This window comes from Vidua macroura, chromosome Z (assembly GCF_024509145.1).
Source record: "Vidua macroura isolate BioBank_ID:100142 chromosome Z, ASM2450914v1, whole genome shotgun sequence".
NCBI classification, from domain to species: domain Eukaryota; kingdom Metazoa; phylum Chordata; class Aves; order Passeriformes; family Viduidae; genus Vidua; species Vidua macroura.
The window spans coordinates 27,548,039-27,568,773 of NC_071611.1; the positions used below are offsets into that span (position 1 = coordinate 27,548,039).

The 20,735-nt window shown below is 36.3% G+C and overlaps 1 protein-coding gene across 3 annotated transcripts in view; it reads right to left on the reverse strand.

The window, feature by feature from the left end:
* Positions 1–2,124: 2,124 nt before the first annotated feature.
* ARSB (arylsulfatase B) overlaps positions 2,125–20,735 on the reverse strand; it is a 78,662-nt gene continuing 60,051 nt past the window's right edge. The window contains exons 7-9 of one of the 3 annotated variants that reach the window (XR_008441373.1): positions 17,891–18,019; positions 15,669–17,330; positions 2,125–3,319 (exon numbers count right to left, since the gene is read on the reverse strand). Coding sequence is in view for 1 of the 3 variants with exons in the window: in XM_054003763.1 (XP_053859738.1) it covers positions 17,065–17,330; positions 17,891–18,019 (395 nt within the window). In the remaining 2 variants the exon portion in view is untranslated. Of the gene's footprint in view, positions 4,289–15,478; positions 17,331–17,890; positions 18,020–20,735 lie in introns of those variants that run through there. The other 2 variants (XR_008441374.1, XM_054003763.1) reach the window with 2 other exon arrangements.

The window sequence follows — 20,735 nt, forward strand, 5'->3', positions numbered from 1 at the left end:
AATTAAAATGGCCCCTAACCTTTGGAGGACATACTGTACAGCAACATCTTCATTAGCAAAATGATTAAATTTTTGCAGAAGGTAGTTAGCACATCATATATAATTTAAAAAGAAAAAAAATAATAACATTAAGACAATTTTAGTTATAGAATACCTGAACTACCCATCAAATATGAATTTTAAATTATCATCTTACAAGTCAGATATACTCTTTCTGAAAAAAAAAAACTCCAACAGCATTAACACATTCTGTTGGTCTACATCATGTTTATGTTTATGGCCTTACAAAAGCACTAATCTGACATGTGACAGATTAAAAAGATTCAGATGTCCTAAGAAGCCTGGGGGCACACAACTTCATGTCTCTTTCAAAGAACAAAAGATATGCACATACATACTGACAATAACTTGGGGATGATATTTTAATGTGGAGGATCACATACAGTCTACATGAGCTGGGGAAATCTGGATCTTGCTAAATGAAAAGACTTGTGAATTGGAAAAATGCTTTTTAAGGTTGAAGCATGCATTTTTGATATGGCCTGCATATAACAGACACCAGTAGGCTTTACTTCATCAATCACTTATCACAATTATGTACTAACAATTACAATGTAGCAATTTCCTTATAACTGGGCAAACTACTGAGTATTATAATGTTAACTTCCTCAGCACAAGGCCATGTGTTCTGAATTTCGGCAGAAAAAAAAATGGAACATGTACAAAGAGGTTTAACCACAATTCTTAAAAAACTCCAACACTCTTGAAATCAGATTTCATTGTTCATTGTAGCACACAACACTAAATAAGTGACCCTTAATATTAGATGCATTCAAAGAATATATACACTTTGAATAAACAAAGAATATATACACATAGAATAAAAAAATGAAGAGTGAGGCACTACTGGCTTAAAACTAGCAAACAAACTTGCTGATGCAACCTCAGAACTTTTTCAAAATTCAAAAAGGAATCTATTAAGAAATCCCAAATTTGTGTCAGCACACTAACAATTGCTTCAGTATCTGAAGCTCTTAATGACACAGTAATGAAAATTTTTATAAGACTGTTAAGCCAAACAAATGCAATAAACCCTTTCTTTTTACATAACCCATTGAACTATCTTCAGAAAGATCATAGTTCTTCATGAAGCTTCTTTGAAAATATTGTGCCTTTTCATTATAAAATGGCATTTTTGTAAAGTAATACTCTGACTTTGTATTTCAGCTTAATAACAGCTTGTATTATAATTAAGCCACAAAAAGTTCATCTAGTGTTTTGGCTTTAAATTCCATGTAATTGAGCTCACAATGTTTCATCAGTAAAAACTTGCATTCACCAGAATGCTGGCTAAAACAAACCTTAAAAAATAAATTTAATGACAGTGAAAACCCTGCTGAAGGATTTATGGTGTTTTCCTGTAGGAAGAATTTTCTTTCTCCAATTATTCACTGAAACATGAATCAATCACTTTGTTTGATATGGTATATCAACTTTAAAAGAATGTGAAAATCATGCCCAATATAAATACAGGAGACCTATTTAGGAGCTTTTGCTAAAAAGGCTTTTGCTAGAGGTTGAGGATTCTGGACAACAGGCTGCTGAATTTTTTTAGGGATCCAGCCCTTTGCTAGAACAGACATTTCTCATTAGTCTTAGCTTTTCTTTAAATTAAAGACCAACATTTTTGTAACAACTCCTTTCACCTTATTGCTTATATACCCTTTAATATATCTGCATGTTAGCATGAGAGATTTGCTGGGATCTCCAACTCAGGAGTCTACTGGTCACATAATAAAAACCCAGAATTTGAATTCCTGTCTTTAAATGGATTGATGGCCCTCATGGAAAATTTCATTTATTTTTCACCGCTCTTAAAGTTATCTACACTGCAATCACTGCATCATCCTGCTATCGGGTGTGTACATTTCTCTTCTATGCCACTGGTTTGTGTATGTTCAGTGATAAACCTGTCTTCTGATGAGTCAATTGCCTTGTGTCTCTGCAAAATAATCAAATAATCTTCCTCCCTGCTAATGGTCAGTTCCGACTGCAGCATAAAACTTGTTTCCTTGTTAAAGACAGACACCTTGGATCACACACTTAGAAGCACAACAACAGCCTTTTATTCCTCAAAGATTCTCTCACACACTAAGTTACACTTCATCTTTAACTATGTTATGTGTAAGTAGGAAACTTTAAATTGCATTTTTATGTTTTTGTCTCTGAAGTAATTAAGTTAGCTGTTTAAGTAGTGATGAATGATCTGTATTAAAACAGAAATGAAAATAATTAGCTGGAGATAACATTAATAAAACATTACAATGATTAGTCCTAGGAATTCATGTATTCCTTATTTGAACAGATAAGATGGAATCAAAACAATAGTTTGGAAACAAACAATACTGATATTGCAAGGACATTGCAATTATTGAGAATAGTTAGGAAAAAGAAGTAAGAGCTGAGAATTAAAATACCACAACTGATTAAAAGTAAACATTGTTAATGATGATAATTATAGGGCTACTTACAAGAAGAGGAAAGAGAAAGGAAGAAATTAATTATGGAGAAAAATAAGGCATATATTGACCAAGAGTATTACATAGTTATTAGTGCATGCTTTTCCTGCAGTAGCAAAATATCCATATATATAAATATATAAATCCATATAAAGAAAATTCTAATTTCCAAAGCCGAAATAATAGAAATTGTATTTCAGAATAATAAAAATTGCTATTTCAGTGTATATGATCTTACTGAGCTATTGCCTACACCTTAGAGCTTGGTATCATAGCCAAATTTAATAGTTATACAGTATATCAACAGTAGTTCACTAAATAGTACTAAATAGACAAAATGTACATGGTAGCCCCCATGCTTTAAAAGGCTGTCTAACTATCCCACAGAAACCTTTAAAAGATGGGGTTTTGCTTGGTGAATACATTTTAACAAAATTACAAATTTCAACTAGTACTGTTTCTCTTGAGATTTTTTTTTCCTAGCCTTTTCTTATGTGGTATTCAGGGGTTACACAAGAAATTGGTGGGTACATTTCCAAAGTCACTGAATAACAAGTTAGCACAGGTCATATTTTAACATCAAAATTAGTTCAGTTGATGATCTTTCCTGGGAGTCACATTTCATTATGAATTGTTGCAACAATTGGAGCACTTGGAGAAAATCTTAAAGGAGAAAAATTTTAAGCATAATTTAGTAGACTAAGAAGAATTACACCTCTTTATTTTGATGAAGTGATGCTTTAGGTTCTGCTGGGGAATTCACGGCACGTCCAGGACACAGTGTACATTCATTTCTAGTGCTGCAGGAAGAAAGTCAAGGTGCAAGGTCATTAAGAAATGGTTCCATGAAGCAGTTTCTGACCAACTTCTAACATTGAAAATTAGGATTGAAGTCACTGTTAATATGAGAGTATATATTCTGGCCTTGAAACAGCAAACAAAAAACCCCAGCCTTGTATGGCCAGGTGCTCATGGTTTCCCAGTTATGTAACAGCAGCAAAATAAGCAAAATAAAAAGTTGAGGGTATATCAGGAGCTTTTATGTGCATCCTCTACTTACCATATGTATGCCAGTCTTCTGGATTCACACTTTTGGAACAATCACTGTTTCTAACAAGTTAAGATTCTTGTGGTTTTGGCTATCTGATTTCAATCAAAATGTGTGACTCAGAGCCAAATTGTGGTATTTTTTAAAGTGGTTGTAAGCCAAGTGGTCTTCAGAAAGCACAGAGTACATGCAGTTAAAACAAATAAGGAGCACCTTTTTATCTCTCATCTGTCATCTTAACTAAAGAATGATAATGGCCCTGAACCTCTATTAGTACTATTCTAAACATAATAAGTGAATCACTTTCTCTTTAAAAAACAACCAAAGAGGAAACACTGTTTTATTCTTCATAGTCTGGTCATAAAAAATAAAATCCAGTGAATAAATATTTTGCAAGTCATGGGTCTATTAGATATTTTAAATGACAGGTATCTTACTTTTCTTATGTAAATACAGAGGAAGAAGAAAAGTGGAGCAACTCACAAGAATAAAAATCAAGTCTTTTTACCCCTATACTTGGGGAAAACATATTTATTACCAGAGAAGTGGATGGTCTGTACCAGAATTTGAACAAGTGATAACCATGGCTTGAGGCACAGATCCAGATTCAGAAAACCTGAATAAATATAAGGAGGTTACATATTTAGGGAGGTAGTAAATCATCTGCAATGTCCTTAGCCCCAAAAATTAATTTTCAGTGGAATTATTCAGCACTTAGAACCTGTTAAAGAAAAAGAAACATGTTAAAATGTTCAGCTAAAATAACTTGTAAATAACTAAATATATGAATCTGAGACTTGGGTTAACACAGTTGTACAGTAAGTTGAACTATATTCAGCATCTTTGTATTGCTTTATTTTTCTCATAATGTTCAAACTAATAAACTTCAAACTATAACATTAAAACTCAGTGTCACTGATAATAATTCATCATGCTAGCAATTTTAACTATGTAATTAGGATTTCCTGTTGTTTTTTCCCCTGATTACACTATTTCTTTGTTTAAATACAGCAGGTATTTATGTCTCTAATATCTTCCAGAACTGCACTAAAAAACTCCATACCAGAGACAGCAAAGAATGCATAAAAGAATGACCCTTAGTCTCATAAGTCAATGGAGAAAGCTGGTATCACCCTCAGCAATAGCCCATTCTATCAACTCATCTGAAGTTGCCAATACCATCACATTTACAATAAGATGCAATTATGGCTGGAAGATTCCCACAGCCCTTCCAGATTCCTCAAAGATATTAGCACTTGTCTCATTGCAGCACACAACAAAGACATTGTTAAAAAATCAGTGCATCAATCAGGAGGAATTTGGAGACTTTGAAGTTTAAAAAAAAAATAAAACAACAGTGTGGGAAAGAGAAGCAGCTACAACAGTTAGGTGCAGTTATGTTTGCCAGGTTTAGTTAAAATGACACACTCTTGGGTAAGAATTTTATTCTTACTTTGTCAGCAACGTATGTAGAAATAACTTTTCTTTTAAAAAGAAATGCATTAATATCAATAGTTATTTGAAAGTACTTCAGCTTTATGTGATCTTTTCCTGCAAGGAAGAACTAGCAAAATAGAATGAAACATTAATCACCATTAACCATGAGTCTCAGGTTTCTAATTAAGGGAGTGCAGAGCCTGAGACTGCACTTCCTTAACACTGTTGCCAGTGTTCCTTCCTCCCAGCAGCTAATTTCAAAAGGGTGTGCAGAAAGTCTGAAGTATTGGATCTATGAAGAGCAGGGTGTAGTAAATCTGGTAAATGTATTCTCTTCTAAATCGCTCTCTGCTTTGTAGGCAATGCATGAACGTCAGATGTTCACAATTCACTAAGAGTGACAATGAAAAATACTCACATGATATCCTAGGAGCATAAAATCATTGTGCTGGAATTTACTGTTGCAACCTCCTTACAGTAAACATATGGAAGTGTACAGGCTTTTATTTTTCTAATTTACATTAATAGTTTCTGTCACTGTTTGGATATGGATCCAAACTAAAAGTCATATACCAGAGGTGTCAGCTATAGGCATATACTCAAACTCAAAGTGTAGAATTCACCAAAACCTTCCTATTATTTACCCAGAAATTTGTATTAGCTGCAGGAGTGGACTTCTCAGAATTTCTTCTGTCCAGAAAGTCCGGAAAATATCATAGTTTTAAGAAATGTTCCAAAAATACTTATCTCTTCAAAAGGATCTTTAACAGATTAATCACAGAAGTGACTAAGGAGGTTTAACATATGTAGATAAAGTGCAGCGCATATATTAAAAGCACAGAGAAGAGCAGAGATTTCCTAACTCCTGTCCTTACTACATTTGTTCCTGCTACAAACAAGTCATACGGAAGTTTACACAGTTCCAACTGAGTTTACAGTTTGTATCATGCTTGAAAATAATCTGATTTTTTCAAATAGCACTGAGGTCTCCCAATGAAGTCAGAGGGCATGCTGACACCAGCCTGAACTTGAACAAATCCTTAATGAGAACAAGCAGCCAAAGCAACTAGATAATTTTCCTAGTCCAGAGTCCAGATACTTTGCAATTACTATTGTAAAATATATATCCATCACAGAAAGATAAATAAACAGAGGTGATAGCAGCAAGTAAAACTGTGTTTCAAGATGTTTGCTCTCTCAAGTGTCTTACAACCATATTCTACAACTGATGCAGTCATGGTCATTAGATGAGCAGGTTTATGCACTGTTAGGACAGAAGTGTGCTTGAAGAGACATACTGTGCTTACAGAAAAATTGTGTTTTAAAATTGTACAGCTGCCCTTAACCATAACCATACCATCAGCAGAGAAATAATGAGCCTGTCAGAAAGAAATTACAGACTGACTAGAATTGAGTTACTCACTCTGAGCATGAAAAGATCCAATTGTTACCACTGTGTACGTATGCAGAAGCATGCCACCACCACATGCTTGCTGAAGACCAGATATTAAAAAGTAGAAAAAAGGGACTGATATCTTCCTAATCACTGCGTTCTTATTGGTATGAACTAGCATAGCTCTGTTGGCTACAGTCAAGCTGTATCAGCCTCCCAGTACGAAGATCTTGGCTCTTCTACGACTTTCTATTCCTCATGAGTTTGGAACAATAGGGATGAAATCAGAGAAATGCAAAAACATGAATTCTCAGTGAAACGTGCATAACTAGACAATGTGATGAGAGCAGGAACTGACAAGAGAAAGGCCAGGTCATGAAGCTTTCAGTTTGTACATGCCAACAAATCATTAAATGTGTATGAGGATTAACAAATGCTACATGATCTGAAAATCTGTTCTGCCTTTAAGTTTTTGGTTTACTGCCTTTGAGAGGAATGAAGAGTGTCAGATTACAAAGTGGAATTCCTACTGCTGACCCGAAAACATTGGATTTCCTTGTTCGGACCCTAAGGGAGAGAACAGTAGCCACTATTATGGCTTTTCGGAAGTTGATTCCTAAGCAGTAATGTAAACTTAAATATGGACCCATTTAAAAAATACCAAAATCTCCCAGATTTACTGGGCTCTCTGGGCTCTCTCTCTCTGTGGGCTTCACTATAGGTCTACCAAAAGAAAATTCTATCTTAAACTCTTATCTTATATTCTTTATAAGGTTTATAGCTGTAATTTATTCTTTCTTTAAAAACTTTCATTCCAGGTTTTTGAGCAAAAGGATAAGAAAATGGAGATCATAACATTTTCAATGCAGTAAATTTTATTAATGACAGCTCCAAAGGTCTGTTCTGCAGGTCTATTTAGAGACTGAAGTTCAATGAATAAATGTATGTTTGCTAACGTTCTCGTCATATCGAGATAATATTTTCTTTTAAAGATAAACACACAACGAAAAAAATGAAAAAAACATTAAGCAAGAATAGAATGCTGGCAATATGCATATATTTAAAAACTAGTTATTAGCTGAAAGAGTAACTCAGCTGAATTAGAATTATTAGCTGAGAGAGTAACTTTCTGCTCTTCCAGCAGTGATATAGAGTAACGGTTGCCATCTTATCATGTTTTCAGATTAGTGTTCAAAATAAGCCATGATTCCACTACAAATATAACTCAGTCAGTGAACAATAATCAAAGAGTTTTCCCTGAACTAAAACAATGATCCCAGATTATATGATAAACAGGACTATTTAATTCTGCTCTACAGCTTGACTGGGCCAGTTTATAAAGCAAACTGGAACCATGACTGCACTTGGGCCGAGTGACCAACGCCCCAAAGAAAGCTTTTCCAAGCACCGCCCTATCTGTATTTCTCACAACATCCTGTCCTCTCCACCTTTTCAAATGGGCAACTAAGACTCATGGATGTTACTTAATCATTAATTAATTCCGAATCTTCTGACTGCAGCTCATGGGCAAAGACCTTTCATGAGCACTGCATTCACTTGAAGCTATGGCCTTGAGTGGAATTATTCTGACTTTCCCTTTGATAATACAGAGAGATCTATGGAGTAATCAGCTCCTAAGACAGGAATGGAAGGAAAGGGTGCTACAGGTGCACTGCAGTTGTGTGAGCAGTTGGGGCTGACAGTTATGGATGTACAAAGTGCCAGATCTCTGCCATATCTAGAATTCTGATGATTATCAGTGTATTATAGTCACTTATTACCTGGATAATATTTAGGTATAAATAAGTGTTCCTAAATAAATCAAGTATAAAGCAAGTGTTTATACAGGTTTATACAGTAAAACTGTATAAACCTAGTGTTCCTAAATATTTTCTTGTATTCTCATGCATCAGCAGTACATTTATGACAAGCACAATGAAAATAAACTATAGATAAAACCAGCATTTGCATTTAAAAAGAGGCCATTACTTTATTTGAACATGTCATCAAACAAATGTCATTAAATAATATTAAGTAAAAGGATGGATAGTGGCTGTTGTTAAAAAGTCTGCTTTTGCTCGCACTTTATGATGCTTACACTGCTATAGGCTCTGAAATGAATTGTTGTTAAACAGTGTTGTGATAGCAGGGTCTCAGCATCCCTACTGCTTCTGAAAAAACCCTAATATTGGTATTTAGAACCACAGAATCAAAATATAAAATTTAGAAATACAACAAACTTAGACAACATAGGAGTTTGCTTTGTTTGGATTTGGGGTTTGGATTAGGTCCACATATTTAATGCATATTTTGTCACATGTTAAATCTGAAATGCATAATTCACTGCATAATACAAAAATCCTCAATGATATTTGTGGGTTAATAATTTTACTAGCCTCTAAACACTACACTTAATCTTTATCATCAAGAAGATGGATTCTTGCAATTGCACTTCATGCTATAAATAAAATAAACATTTGCATAGAAACTCTTACTTTTGTAAGAAAATTCTCTCCATTTTATAGTATTGGAATAATAATTTTTAAAAAATCCTTTTAAAATTTCTTTTCCATATATCATGGCCTTTTCTTTATCACAAAGCAAATACAGAAAAAGGTGAATTCTAAAAAGTTCTCCACATAAAGCAATGTACATTAGGTTCTTGTGTACTGTGGGCAAAAATAATTACCAAAAAATCCTGTTGTTAACAAGCAATTATAACTCAAAGGAATTTCAGACATCTTATACCTGCTGCCTCTAAGAGACAATCTCTTAATCATTCACATTCCTAAATGTTTCTTCACAGTGGGCCACTTTCTAGGGCAAACATAAACAGAAATGCAATTGTTCTACTCTATTCCCTCCTACATTTTTCAAAATCCAGCTGGGATATTTTCATAAGTCTCCTTTGATATTATAAATATGTCTATTTTTTACTCAGTCAAAGGCTATGCCATTTCAGCTGTTCTGGATATTTTTTTCTAATGCTGAATTTATGGCAAAAGAAAGCTGTCAGTAAATTCCTAGCCAGGCTTCTCCACTATATTGGTTTTGAGCTCAGTTAGAAGCAGAGTGATGGTAATGTATATGTTGCTTTTATCCAGTTGTTTAATATACCATGACCATGCTCTCTTCATTATAGAGTAAAGTCAAAACAGAACTGAAAAGGCAGGAGAATGACTTTGTTTCTACAACATGTCACTGCTGGGGCTGCGGGGTATGACTAGACCAGACTAATAGCCACTTTGGGATTATTTCAGACAGTGCTTTTTCCATCAAGTATGACTTGTAAAAGAACATATTTGAAAACAAAGCAAAAAGGACAAGAATTAAAGTGAAAATTCAGTACATCTATCGGGGCCACCTACAGGGCAGCAGTGCTTTCATGGCTCTTGGGCTGGCAGCTACAATGTTCACAGCCTTTTAAAAAAAGCTCCTCTTACCACATGCACAAGGGAAGAGGGGAAAAAATTATGATCCTCCAGGAACTGACTATTTTCCTGGATAACTGCACTGATGAGCAACATCAAGAAAACAGTTTGGAATCACAGAATTGCCCAGACTATAATCTATAGCTAAAAAACTGCCAAACTATTTTTTTTTCTGTAAGTACAGTTAAGCTGGAACAGAGAGTATGTTTGCTAGAAGCTAAGTCCACACTCTGACTCAATGCTCTCAACATTCATCTTTTCATCATCCAGACAGATTCATTAAAGTTTTTTTCCAGTGAAGCAGGATAAATGTGAAGGGTAAACTTAAGGGCTCAGATGTCCTTGAATAAGCCATTTCTGAGTTTTCTATCCAATAAAAATCAACAACTCCTAGTTCATGAGTGTGCTTGGAGAATGTACACAATCAAGAAAGACTTCAACATCCCTGGTTAATAGGGCCATCGAGTGATGTTTCTGGCAGATTTGCAGGTCCCATGAAATGATTTGGGCAGGCTACAGATGTCCTGATCAAAGTTTTCCATTCATTACCATGGGCTCTATGCCCAAAATTACTCAATAAGCATTGCTGAATACCAAACACAGCTTACTTTGTTTGTACGTGTATTCACTGTGTTCTGACTCCTTGTTTGCTTGAAGAAATAGCAAGAATGCATAGCTGAAAAGGAAGACAGGGCTTTTTTATTTTTGTCACTGAATGCCAAAATCTGGCAGCCCAGAACTGTGGCTTTGGTGCAGTACCTTGTTGTGGCTTTTGAAGATTTGTCCAAATAAACATTGCATTCCTTAGATCCAAATCTAGCTATTCGGACTATACTTTTTTTCCTAACTATAGTCCTGCAGACAAAATATAAGTGCCTTTATTGCTATTGAGTTTAGCCAGGATTAGGGGATCAACATCCGGTAACTGCTTTGATGATGGCAGCCGGTAGTCACTTCTTTGAAACTTGGCAGCAGATACATCGCCAACCTTTCCAGTATCTCTGCACTCCACCCCAGAAAAACAACACTCTCAGGAGGGAACACTAACACAACAAGAAGTACTGCATCATCCTCCTTGCCTCTGCTAACCATGGTATGCAATTATCACAGGGGCCGTCACTGATCCCATCCATGGTTGGATGGATGACTCATTCCAACTGCTCTGTGCCAAAAAAAGTTTTTACTGCTCCTTGCAGCAGTTCTGCTCGATGTAGATGAGCTCATACATGAATTGCAATGCACTGGAAGAAAATGGGAGAGCACTGGATTCAGAAGCAGCAGCTTGGGACCTCACGGAGTTCTTTACACCGTATGTTCAACCAGGATCTTCCCACATGAAACAAAAATTGAAACAAAATTGAGTCTACTGCCTGCAGCTGACAAAGACAGCTGAAAGAGTTAAAACATTCAGCTGGAAACCCGCTGGCAAAAATATTGCTTAACCTCCTCAAGCTTAGAATTGGCAGGGTTTTTTTCCCCTTCTCTTACCAAAAGCACTACTTCCCCATTACAAACCTCAACTTATTTATAGTTGAGCGACATGAAACCTATGGGTCTGCTTGGGGTGGGGCTCCAAAGGGACTGCCAAGAGAAGGGCTGGGCTGGAGAAATGGTCCTCTGACCACTCCATCATGCTAAAGTTAATGTTACGAGAGAGACACAAGCCTTGGGGTCTAGCTGGAGCAGGGCCTGTGTTGGGCTGCCAAAGGAGCAGGTAGGCAGGAAAACCAATTCTCCCTTAATAACTGCTACATCTTGGAAATAGTTTGGTGTTCCTACATTTAGGACAGCCTAACCTGTGGTTAGATTCTGGATCCCCTGGTAGTGCTTGACATTATATGTTTTTCATTTGTCAAGCAATCTTTCATTTTGACTTTAAGTGTTATGTGATTCAGTTGCCTCTTTGTCATTTGGGTGTCTCTGGCCCCAGGATTACAAACATGACTACACATATGGACAGCATGACCTTGTGTGCCAAACTCTAGCATACATGGATAGGATCAGTGGCTCTATCACCATCAGCCCTTCCATCCAAACCTGTCTGCAATAGGGTGGCACAAGTTTAACAGGATTCTCTGTGTAACTTTGTGCTCATTCACTGTTTGTTTAAGGAAAGCATGGAATAGTTTTGGGTATAGTGCTAGTAGTCTTTCTACCATTAAACGACTTTGTCAGAAAGTATGATGAGAGGCCAACAAGGACTGGTAGTGGAGTTTCAAATCCACACAGGCCACAAGTGTTTAAACCCTGGGTTTTTCAGTTCAGAGATTCTGAAGAGGATTAAACTCGGATCTTTATCCAAGACCCATTTTTCAACCTTAGGAAAGTTGGACAAATTATTTTCAGGTTAAATATAGGGCCTTTGACTCAAGAAAAGATTAAGATCTTCTGTTTTGTTTATAAGATCATCCACTCCTTGACTGTGTACATCTTTTTTACAAGTAAGTAATGCAAAATGAGTAGCTAGTGTGAGCATTCTTCCTAAACTTGGTTACTTTTCTGAAGCTTAAATAATTTCTAAAGCATAAAGATTAAAACTTGTGAATTCATAATGTTCAGATGTTTGCCAGATTAAGAATGACTCTTAAATTGGAAAGAGATGAAATGAAGTTTTATTTAGAGTTCAAAATACTTGCATTTTTGAATGTTACACAAGTAACCACAAAACATATAAAGAATTTCTATTTTCCAATTTGAAATAACTTAACAGTATACAACTCTTTGCAGATGCCAATTTAAATGTGTCAGCCAGATGGTTTTTTTCCCTAACACAGTTCAATTCATATGTTTTATGAAGGACCACCCATGGAAAACATTTAGACAATTAAAAAAAAAATTAGGTCTACTGTAGCTGAGAAAACAATGAATCTTTGCATTTTAAAATATAACGATGAAACAGAGGGTGAATTGAATACCTGTGTGAGACAATGATATGTCACAGTCACTTCTTAGTAAATGAAATGTATAAATAAGAATATCAGCAAGACATTAAAATGCAGATTGCATGACACAGAGAAAAGAGAACACATAAAAGCTCTGCTTACCTCTGAAATTAAAATTAGAAATTTTAAAATTTTTCTAGCTTCATCCAAGAAGCTGACATTGATGGGAGTCAAGGACATTAATTATTTGAGCTTTTACAATTTAGGTGATTTTCTTCCTTTTCCAAGAAACTAACTATCAGCATAAAAAACCCAGTTAAAAATATCATTAACATAAGTTTCCACTTCTGTGGGTAAAACAACATCTTTCCTCCTGTATACAAGTGCTGAATGCTGAAGAGCACACAGGAATGTAGGGCAGAAATTTCCCCCACCCCCAAGTCCAGTCCTTTGTGACAAACCACATCTTGTAACACCTACTATAAACTAAAATGTTATATGTGATATTGACTGAGAACATTTAGCTTTCTAATCTTACATGTCTGCATTTGTACATAGGACACTACATAAATATGCACTACGAAAAAAGAGTGAGGATAACATAAATACTTTGGATCTACTTGCCTTACATACTGGGGAATGGCTGTCAACGTCTCCCATTTGCATTTCATTGCACAAATAAACTGTACCAAAACATTCCGGATGAATAAGAACTAATGGAACTTCTGCTCTTTGGTTGATTTATCTCAAAAAGACATTCGAAGGACAAGATGTATCATTATGACACATATAAAAATAGTAAATCTAAAGGTCACAAAAGGTAATTTAACACTTCACTCTTTCAGAATCCCATACTTGAAACCATGTTACTAACTGTATGCTACAATTAGAATATGGAACTTAGAGCTGCACTAAACAGGTAAGCTATAAACTAAGATAAATCATTGTATCAGTATAAAATAAACTGACTGCAACAGTTAGAAAAGGGAACTGTAATAAAGGTTTTTTTGGAACAGAGCCTGGCCTCAGTTATCATAAAGAATCTTCAAAAGCTCAAAAGTGAAATGCTGCTGTACTCTGAAGCCAAGATTGTCATGCTCCGATTGGTTCACTCTAATTTATAGGACAACATGGTCTGTAAATTATTTTATGAGCTCATTAGGAAAGGAAAGAAACACACACATCAAACAAAGGCTCAATCTCCTTCATACAAATGAGACTAACATGGGAATTCACTAATTCATTCCTCACTTAATGGGGTTTTTAACTCATAAGTTGTCTAAGTCATAACTTACAAGATATAAGCAAAATACTCCCAGAGCTGCTGATGAGAGTGCTCATCCTTTCTTCTCTGTCACAGTGCAGGCCTCCCGTGTATCCCATCAGGAAGCATAAAAACCTCAGCAGATTGGCTGATGCTGGATATCCTTCAGAAGTGTTTTTGGGCAAGCCATCATATTTATGACTTCCAGCTTTGAAGTTTGGTCTACATGATTTCTGTAAGTTAATTGATTCTGAAGGAACTGACAATCAGTAGGAAGGACAGCAGACAAGTAATGGCTTTCGTAATGACCTGAGCCCTTCCTGTAGGCTTCATACATTTTGCTCTCTTGGATCTCACAGCGCTGGTCCCAACAACATCAGGTTGTTGTATCAGCTGTGTGTTAGCTAAAACCTGAGCAGGAACCAAGTGAAGAGCCACGCAACAGAAAGAAAAGCCTAAATGTATTTCATGAAATGGAAGGAGATATGATCAAGTACCAGTATGGAGACTGCTTTACTAAAATTATAATGTTTTTAATTTAATATTTTAAATATATTAGTTCATATGGAAGTTGCTAACTGTAGTATAGTAGGAGCTTCTGTCACATAAGGTAAGTTTTACTTATGAAAATATAAATTACTTGGAGGCAGGTAACAATCGCATGATTCTCCCAGTGTCTAGATAGGCTGTGGAAATGCATGTCTGTGTGAATACAAACAGCTTAGAAGGCTGGGCACTATGTCCAAGGGCCCCAATGGAAAGGCCTAATGGAAGAGAAACTAGTTTTAGAGGCACTGAGTGATTGTTTAGAAGGTGAGGAACAATCTGAAGAGCTTGCCCAGTCATATCCTGCTGCAGCCATTTACTTTCAGCCACTGATGGATGAATGGAGAAGGAAATTCAAACTTGGTCTGAAACAGGATTCCATAGGAATATATCCAATTAAACCACAGAGAAAATATATTGTCTATTATATGACAATTACTTTTTCTGAATTTACATTTTTTTTTCTCCTTGTCTTCAAGGCTGAAGATAGTGAACGAAATAAAATAGAAAACAATACTGATATAAAGGAGCAGAAGTGACAAAGGAGCGAGAGAAACATAAAACTCTTTGGGAGAAAGATAAAAAGCTGAACAGGTTTCTGGAGAGCTTTAGCTTTACTTCCACTCATAGAATAAAAATGAAAGGTAAAAAATACAAGCATTCAAGATTAGAATTAAGACAGTGTAGTAGTGAATTAGCTGTATTAGAAAGCATATGCATTTTCAGTTTTTTCATCTTTTTTTCAGACTTTATATATTTTTTTTAATGCACATACTTTGTCAAGCCTTTCTCTTCATTAATCTGTTTGCTAACAATTAGCACAAGTCTCCCAAGAGAAAACTGGGAAGTTGTGCAAAATTTTAGTGCAGTTTATATGAGTTGGTCCTGCAGCCAGGAAAAAGGCAATTAGATTCCTGCTTTCTGGACATGAAGACAGGTTGAGCTCTACATCCTGAGAACTTAGCCAAGGACACTGAGAAGCAGTACCAGAACTCAGGGTCTGAGACACTAATAGAGAGCTGGCAGGTTATCTTTTATCAATTTGATGAGTAACTGAGAAATATTGCTTGGCTTGGTTTCTTCATGGCTCAGAGCCCACTTCAGGATGAAAATAGACTCCACTGTAGTAAAAAAGACAGGGTACTTACCAGGCAGGTAATAAAAGTGAGGTTTTGTTCATCACAGAATCGTTGAGCAATTCTTGCAGAAAGGGGCCTTTGGAGGTCACTGGTTGCTCCTCACCACCGCTACCAAACCAGGTCAACTTCAAATTTGATCCAGCTTCAGGGACAGAATTGTCCAGAATCTTCTCCACCCAAAGACTGAACATCCCCAGGATTAGGGTTCCCATAGTCTCACATTTCCCATATTTAATTAAAAACAGGGTGTGATTTTTTTTCCCTTTCCTTACATTGCATTGGAACTCCACATATTCCATGTGTGCTTTTTATCTTTGTGCATCTTGGAGGAGTCCTGCTTCCTCTTCTCTGTGCTCTTAAATTAGGTAGCTGAAGATAGCAACTTCCCTTCTTCTCACCACCATAAACTAACCCATTTCTTTATCCTCCCCATGATCATATTCATAGTTCTCCACTGAAATAACTCCAAATGGTCAATAGTTTTCTTGTATGCATCAAAATGTGATGCTATGCTCTAGCACTGGTAGAAGGGAATTAAGACATCCCCTAGCTGCTGGCTACATTCTCACTTTTATGGAACAACAGCTTGTTGGTTTTCTTCACCTAGACAGAAAATGGCAACTCTTGTCCTAATTATTGTCCAGAAGGATGCCTAGATGTTTTCCTCATGAAAATGCTTTTCATCTGGTCATGGCCCAGCATGTTGGCCCAGCTGAATGCAGCTGTTGCACCCCAACTGTAGGACTCTGCAATTGTTCAAATTAATGAAATCTTTATTCATCCATTTTTCAGCCTGTCAAGATCCTTCTACCTGACAGCTCTGCACTCCAGTTGATCATCACTCTGTACTCTGGTTTGATACATTAAAAGTGAAAAAGAAATAGAGATTTTGTTGTATTTGTGAGGTTTTCTTTTTTTACTCTTCCTTTTTCTGCATGGAAGTACATGTTAAAGGCAAAAAAAAATTATGCCAATACAGATATATAATAGCTTTCAGAAGAATTTGTCTTCTGGACAAACATGAAATCAGAATTCAGTATACTCCATAAGACTGATTAATTTTAGATGTCCCTGCTGCCATGATTCCTTACAAGGAATTCAATTCCTTTCAATTTCTTTCAAGGAAGGAGGCAATGTTTATCTTCTGCACTAGAAGCATATTCCAGACAAAGAATATTTAAAAAATTACTAACATTTCACATATAATTGTTGGGAATGAGAGAGTGAGAAAGACTGAAATAAGATTCCCAACAGAGCAAGAATAAGAAATACTGAATTATTCAAAGAGTAAGCTCACAGTTAGCAACAGCTCACTAAAGAAAGTAGAAAATATGTCACTAGGACTCTGAGTCCATAAACCAGACTCTGCTACAGAGGTTTTTTACAGAGTGCAAAGCTTTGTTCACTATGCCCAAGGACCCCAAGCCCCAGTTGCTGCTGGATCACAGGCAGGATCCTCATCAGGGTAGAACACAGGCACTGAATGTTTGTGATAATACTGAAGCCGTGAGAGTAGTTTTTCCACCATATGAGGGTATTTTTCAGACACATCATGTTTCTCTTCAGGGTCATGAACAATATCAAACAGCCAAAGTCTCTTTGTTGATGGATCAGACGATTGAATCTGGGACTCATTGTACAAAGACGGTGGAGGGAACCAATGACTGCAGCCTACAGGAACAGGAACAGACGAAGGGTCAATTCTGAGATACAGAGCAGCAGTGTGGAGACACAATTCATTGCTGTAACCAATGAATTCACTAGGTCTCTTGACACGCCCCTGCGCAGTAACTGTTACTCCAGACCTTAACTCTAGCCCTGCACCACAGTCTCTCTAGTGCAGGGCTAACTAAATAGGAGTCTCATTTATGCAAAAAAAACGCTGCACCACTGAGATTCAAAATTCCATGTAAGTTTATTTCATATCAATTAATTAATTTAATGGCCCTTCTTCTTGAATTCTAGGATCCTTATGGATCCCTTCCAACTTGAGATATTCTGTAACAGTTTTTTTCCCAACAGTTCAAGTAAGTTGCAGACAAAATATTTGGAAAATGAAAAAAAATACATAGTTTGGATTTTAGAAGTGCTTATTTTAGGTCTTTGCATGTGGTCAAAAATCTAAGAAGTTAGCAGAATTATTAAAAGAAACTGAACTACATGAAACAAAAACTGTGTTTGTGGTGGGTGGGAGATAGGATACACTGTACAAAAAGGAGTTATTTTGTTACCTGGATATCCAGTTAGTAACTTCCATTTTCCATGTCTTATTGCTGCATGTATGGATATATTGAAAAGCGTATCATCCCATGGAGAAGAATTGCTCTGTGGTAAAGATGTCCTCTTGTCAATGCCAAGACCTTAATCAAACAATAAACTAAGTTAGGTACATTGCATATTCATGAGGTAATTTTTAGAACTCTGTTGGAAAACAAAGCAGTATCAACCATTTATTTTCCCCTACTGGATAAAGAATTTGTTGTATATATATGCAAAGATCTGTGCTATGATTCAATGGATGTATTGAACTCTGAACTTGAACTGCATTTTAAAAACTTACCAGTGGAATGGTAAGTAAAATGTCACAAGCTGAGTCCAGATAACTGGACTAATTTTGTACACAGATATTATATGTGTATTAAGAACACTCAAGATTGGAATTGCTAAATTTGGTCATACAAGTGCTGTCCCAGATTGAGAAGCAAGATGTTTTCTATTGCCACCTGTGTAGCAGTTGTCTTTGGGGCAGTTTTTCTTATCTCCTGTTAATGGGCCCATCAATGTCTTGACACACGACTCAGAGATAACTCCCTGCAGGAGCCATTTCTGTTTAATGGGTAATCAAGGACCCACCGCATGACTCAGAATGACTTCAGCCCATTGTGAGATGCTCTACCCAGGGGGGAGGAGCTAAGCATCCCCACCTGGATATATTCTGGGGTTTTGGACAGAGCAGGCATCCTTCCCACAGGTTTCCAAGAGGACACAGCTGGGGTTTCCCACTGGACTGACTACACCTTTTCTACAGGACCACTGCTCCAACAGAACCACATCTGCCACTCTAGGAGGACTGCAACCACTCCAGTTTAGACTGCTACCAACACACTGACCAAAGGAGTGTCAGGTTGTATTCTGACTTTGTCAGCGGTTTTCCTTTTGTATTATTGCATGTATTTTTTCTTTTCCCTTTTCCCAATAAATTGTACTTCTGACTTGGAGTCTCTCACTGCTTTTGCTTTCAAACCAGAACAAGTGCCTTCATCTTTTTTCAGGTAGGAATATAAGATTGAAAGATCTCCTGAAGTCAATACTACTACTGTTGAATCTCTTAGGTCACTACAGGGAACAAGTTCCAGGTTCTGACCACAACAGAGAGCTGTCCCTCTGGGCTGAGCTGGCTGTGTTCACAAAAATCCACATCTGGTCAGCAAGCTTCTTCTTTGGCATATCTTCATACTGTTTTTGGAGGAGCTGTGTATGAGATGTGGCCCCATATTCAGATACTATTGAAAACTGAAATATTAACTATGCTCACATTCCCTCTGAAAAAGAAACCTGAAGCTCCTTATAGGAGGGAGCTCAGGAAAAAGAATTAAATGCATTGACCAGGGATGATTAGGAGACTACTTTGTTATTGAAACCAACAGGGAGGAAGTGAGTCAGACAGCCCAGGAACATCCAAACCAACTTCCGTATCAGCCTTCATAAACAAAATAGGCATTCAAGACATAAAATCTAGAAGTATTATTTTAACTATATCTATTGATAACAGTTTACCAATGACTACCAGAAGGCAACTTTAATCAGACTAAAATGCACATTAGAAGATGGAGACACATCAGTGTTGATTTTCTAGCTTCTTCCCAAAAGAGATGGTTTTCAGTCAGTTTAGGAAATCTGAAGGACTCAGCTGACATGGGAATCCATGAGATGTACAATCATGTAAGAGCCAATAGGAAGCAGAACTAGGTATTTCTAAAAAGAGTAAATTCTGCACAACACAGTGAGGCAAATACACATCTAATGGAAAGAAGAACAGAAAGTTGGGAAAGGAAATGCTAGACACAATTTCTCCATTTTTTTATGAAGGACTTGCAAAGTTTCTATTTTCTTACTGGACTTTACACTTTGAGTTTATTTTCTTTAATAAACAGATTTGTGCATACTCAAGTTCCCCATCTACATCAGACTTGTGTAATGTTCCCAGATTAATAAGGATATAAAAGTACTTGTTTGTACTATACATACACAGACTGGGGAGGACTCAACTCATCTTACATCAAGAAGCGCTGAAGCTGATCTAAAAAAGAAAATAAACCTCAAACCCCTATGAAAACAAGGAAAACCTCATAAGTAACCCCAGTAGAATCTCTTCTGGAAAATAAATCCTCACACAGCCATGTGATGTCCATAGAAAATATGAACCAGTTTAAAGATGAATTCTGCTTACTTTTCAACATTGTGTTATGTGTTATTCTGTCATTTGCTTTGCTACTTGTCCTTGACTAGTCCTCTTTGCCATCCTCTTTCTTAAGCTTAATGAAAGACATTCAGCAGGTCAAAAAAGAGAATCATGCTTTTTAAACCTTATGTCTCAAAACTACAATTTCAAGGCTTGGTCTAAAGATAAAATTATGTGAACCTACATTTCTGATTTTAAAGTTTAGCATGAAGAATATGCTTCTCCTTGCTAAGCTACACACAATATGTAGAACTACAACATTACACAAGATAAACTATTTCAAACACTCAAGTAAATGGTATGAAAGATTGTATATTTAGATATACTTTGCAAAATACCCTTAGAATGCCATATATGAGACTTAAAATAAGACTCAAGGAGATAAAATAGCTTTTAAACACTCTGATTTGGTCCAGGTAACAAAACTAGACTCCTAAATGAAAAAAAAATGCTTTTACCAGAGCATGAAGTTGAAGTTATTTGGTGAAATACTATCTTTCAGCAAAATTTCTTAAAGAAAAATTGATAAATTCCCTCATATTGAGCTGTTATAAACAGAACTTTGTCAGTCATGTTAATTCACCCATTGCAAGCCCTTGTTTTGTGTCAAAGAA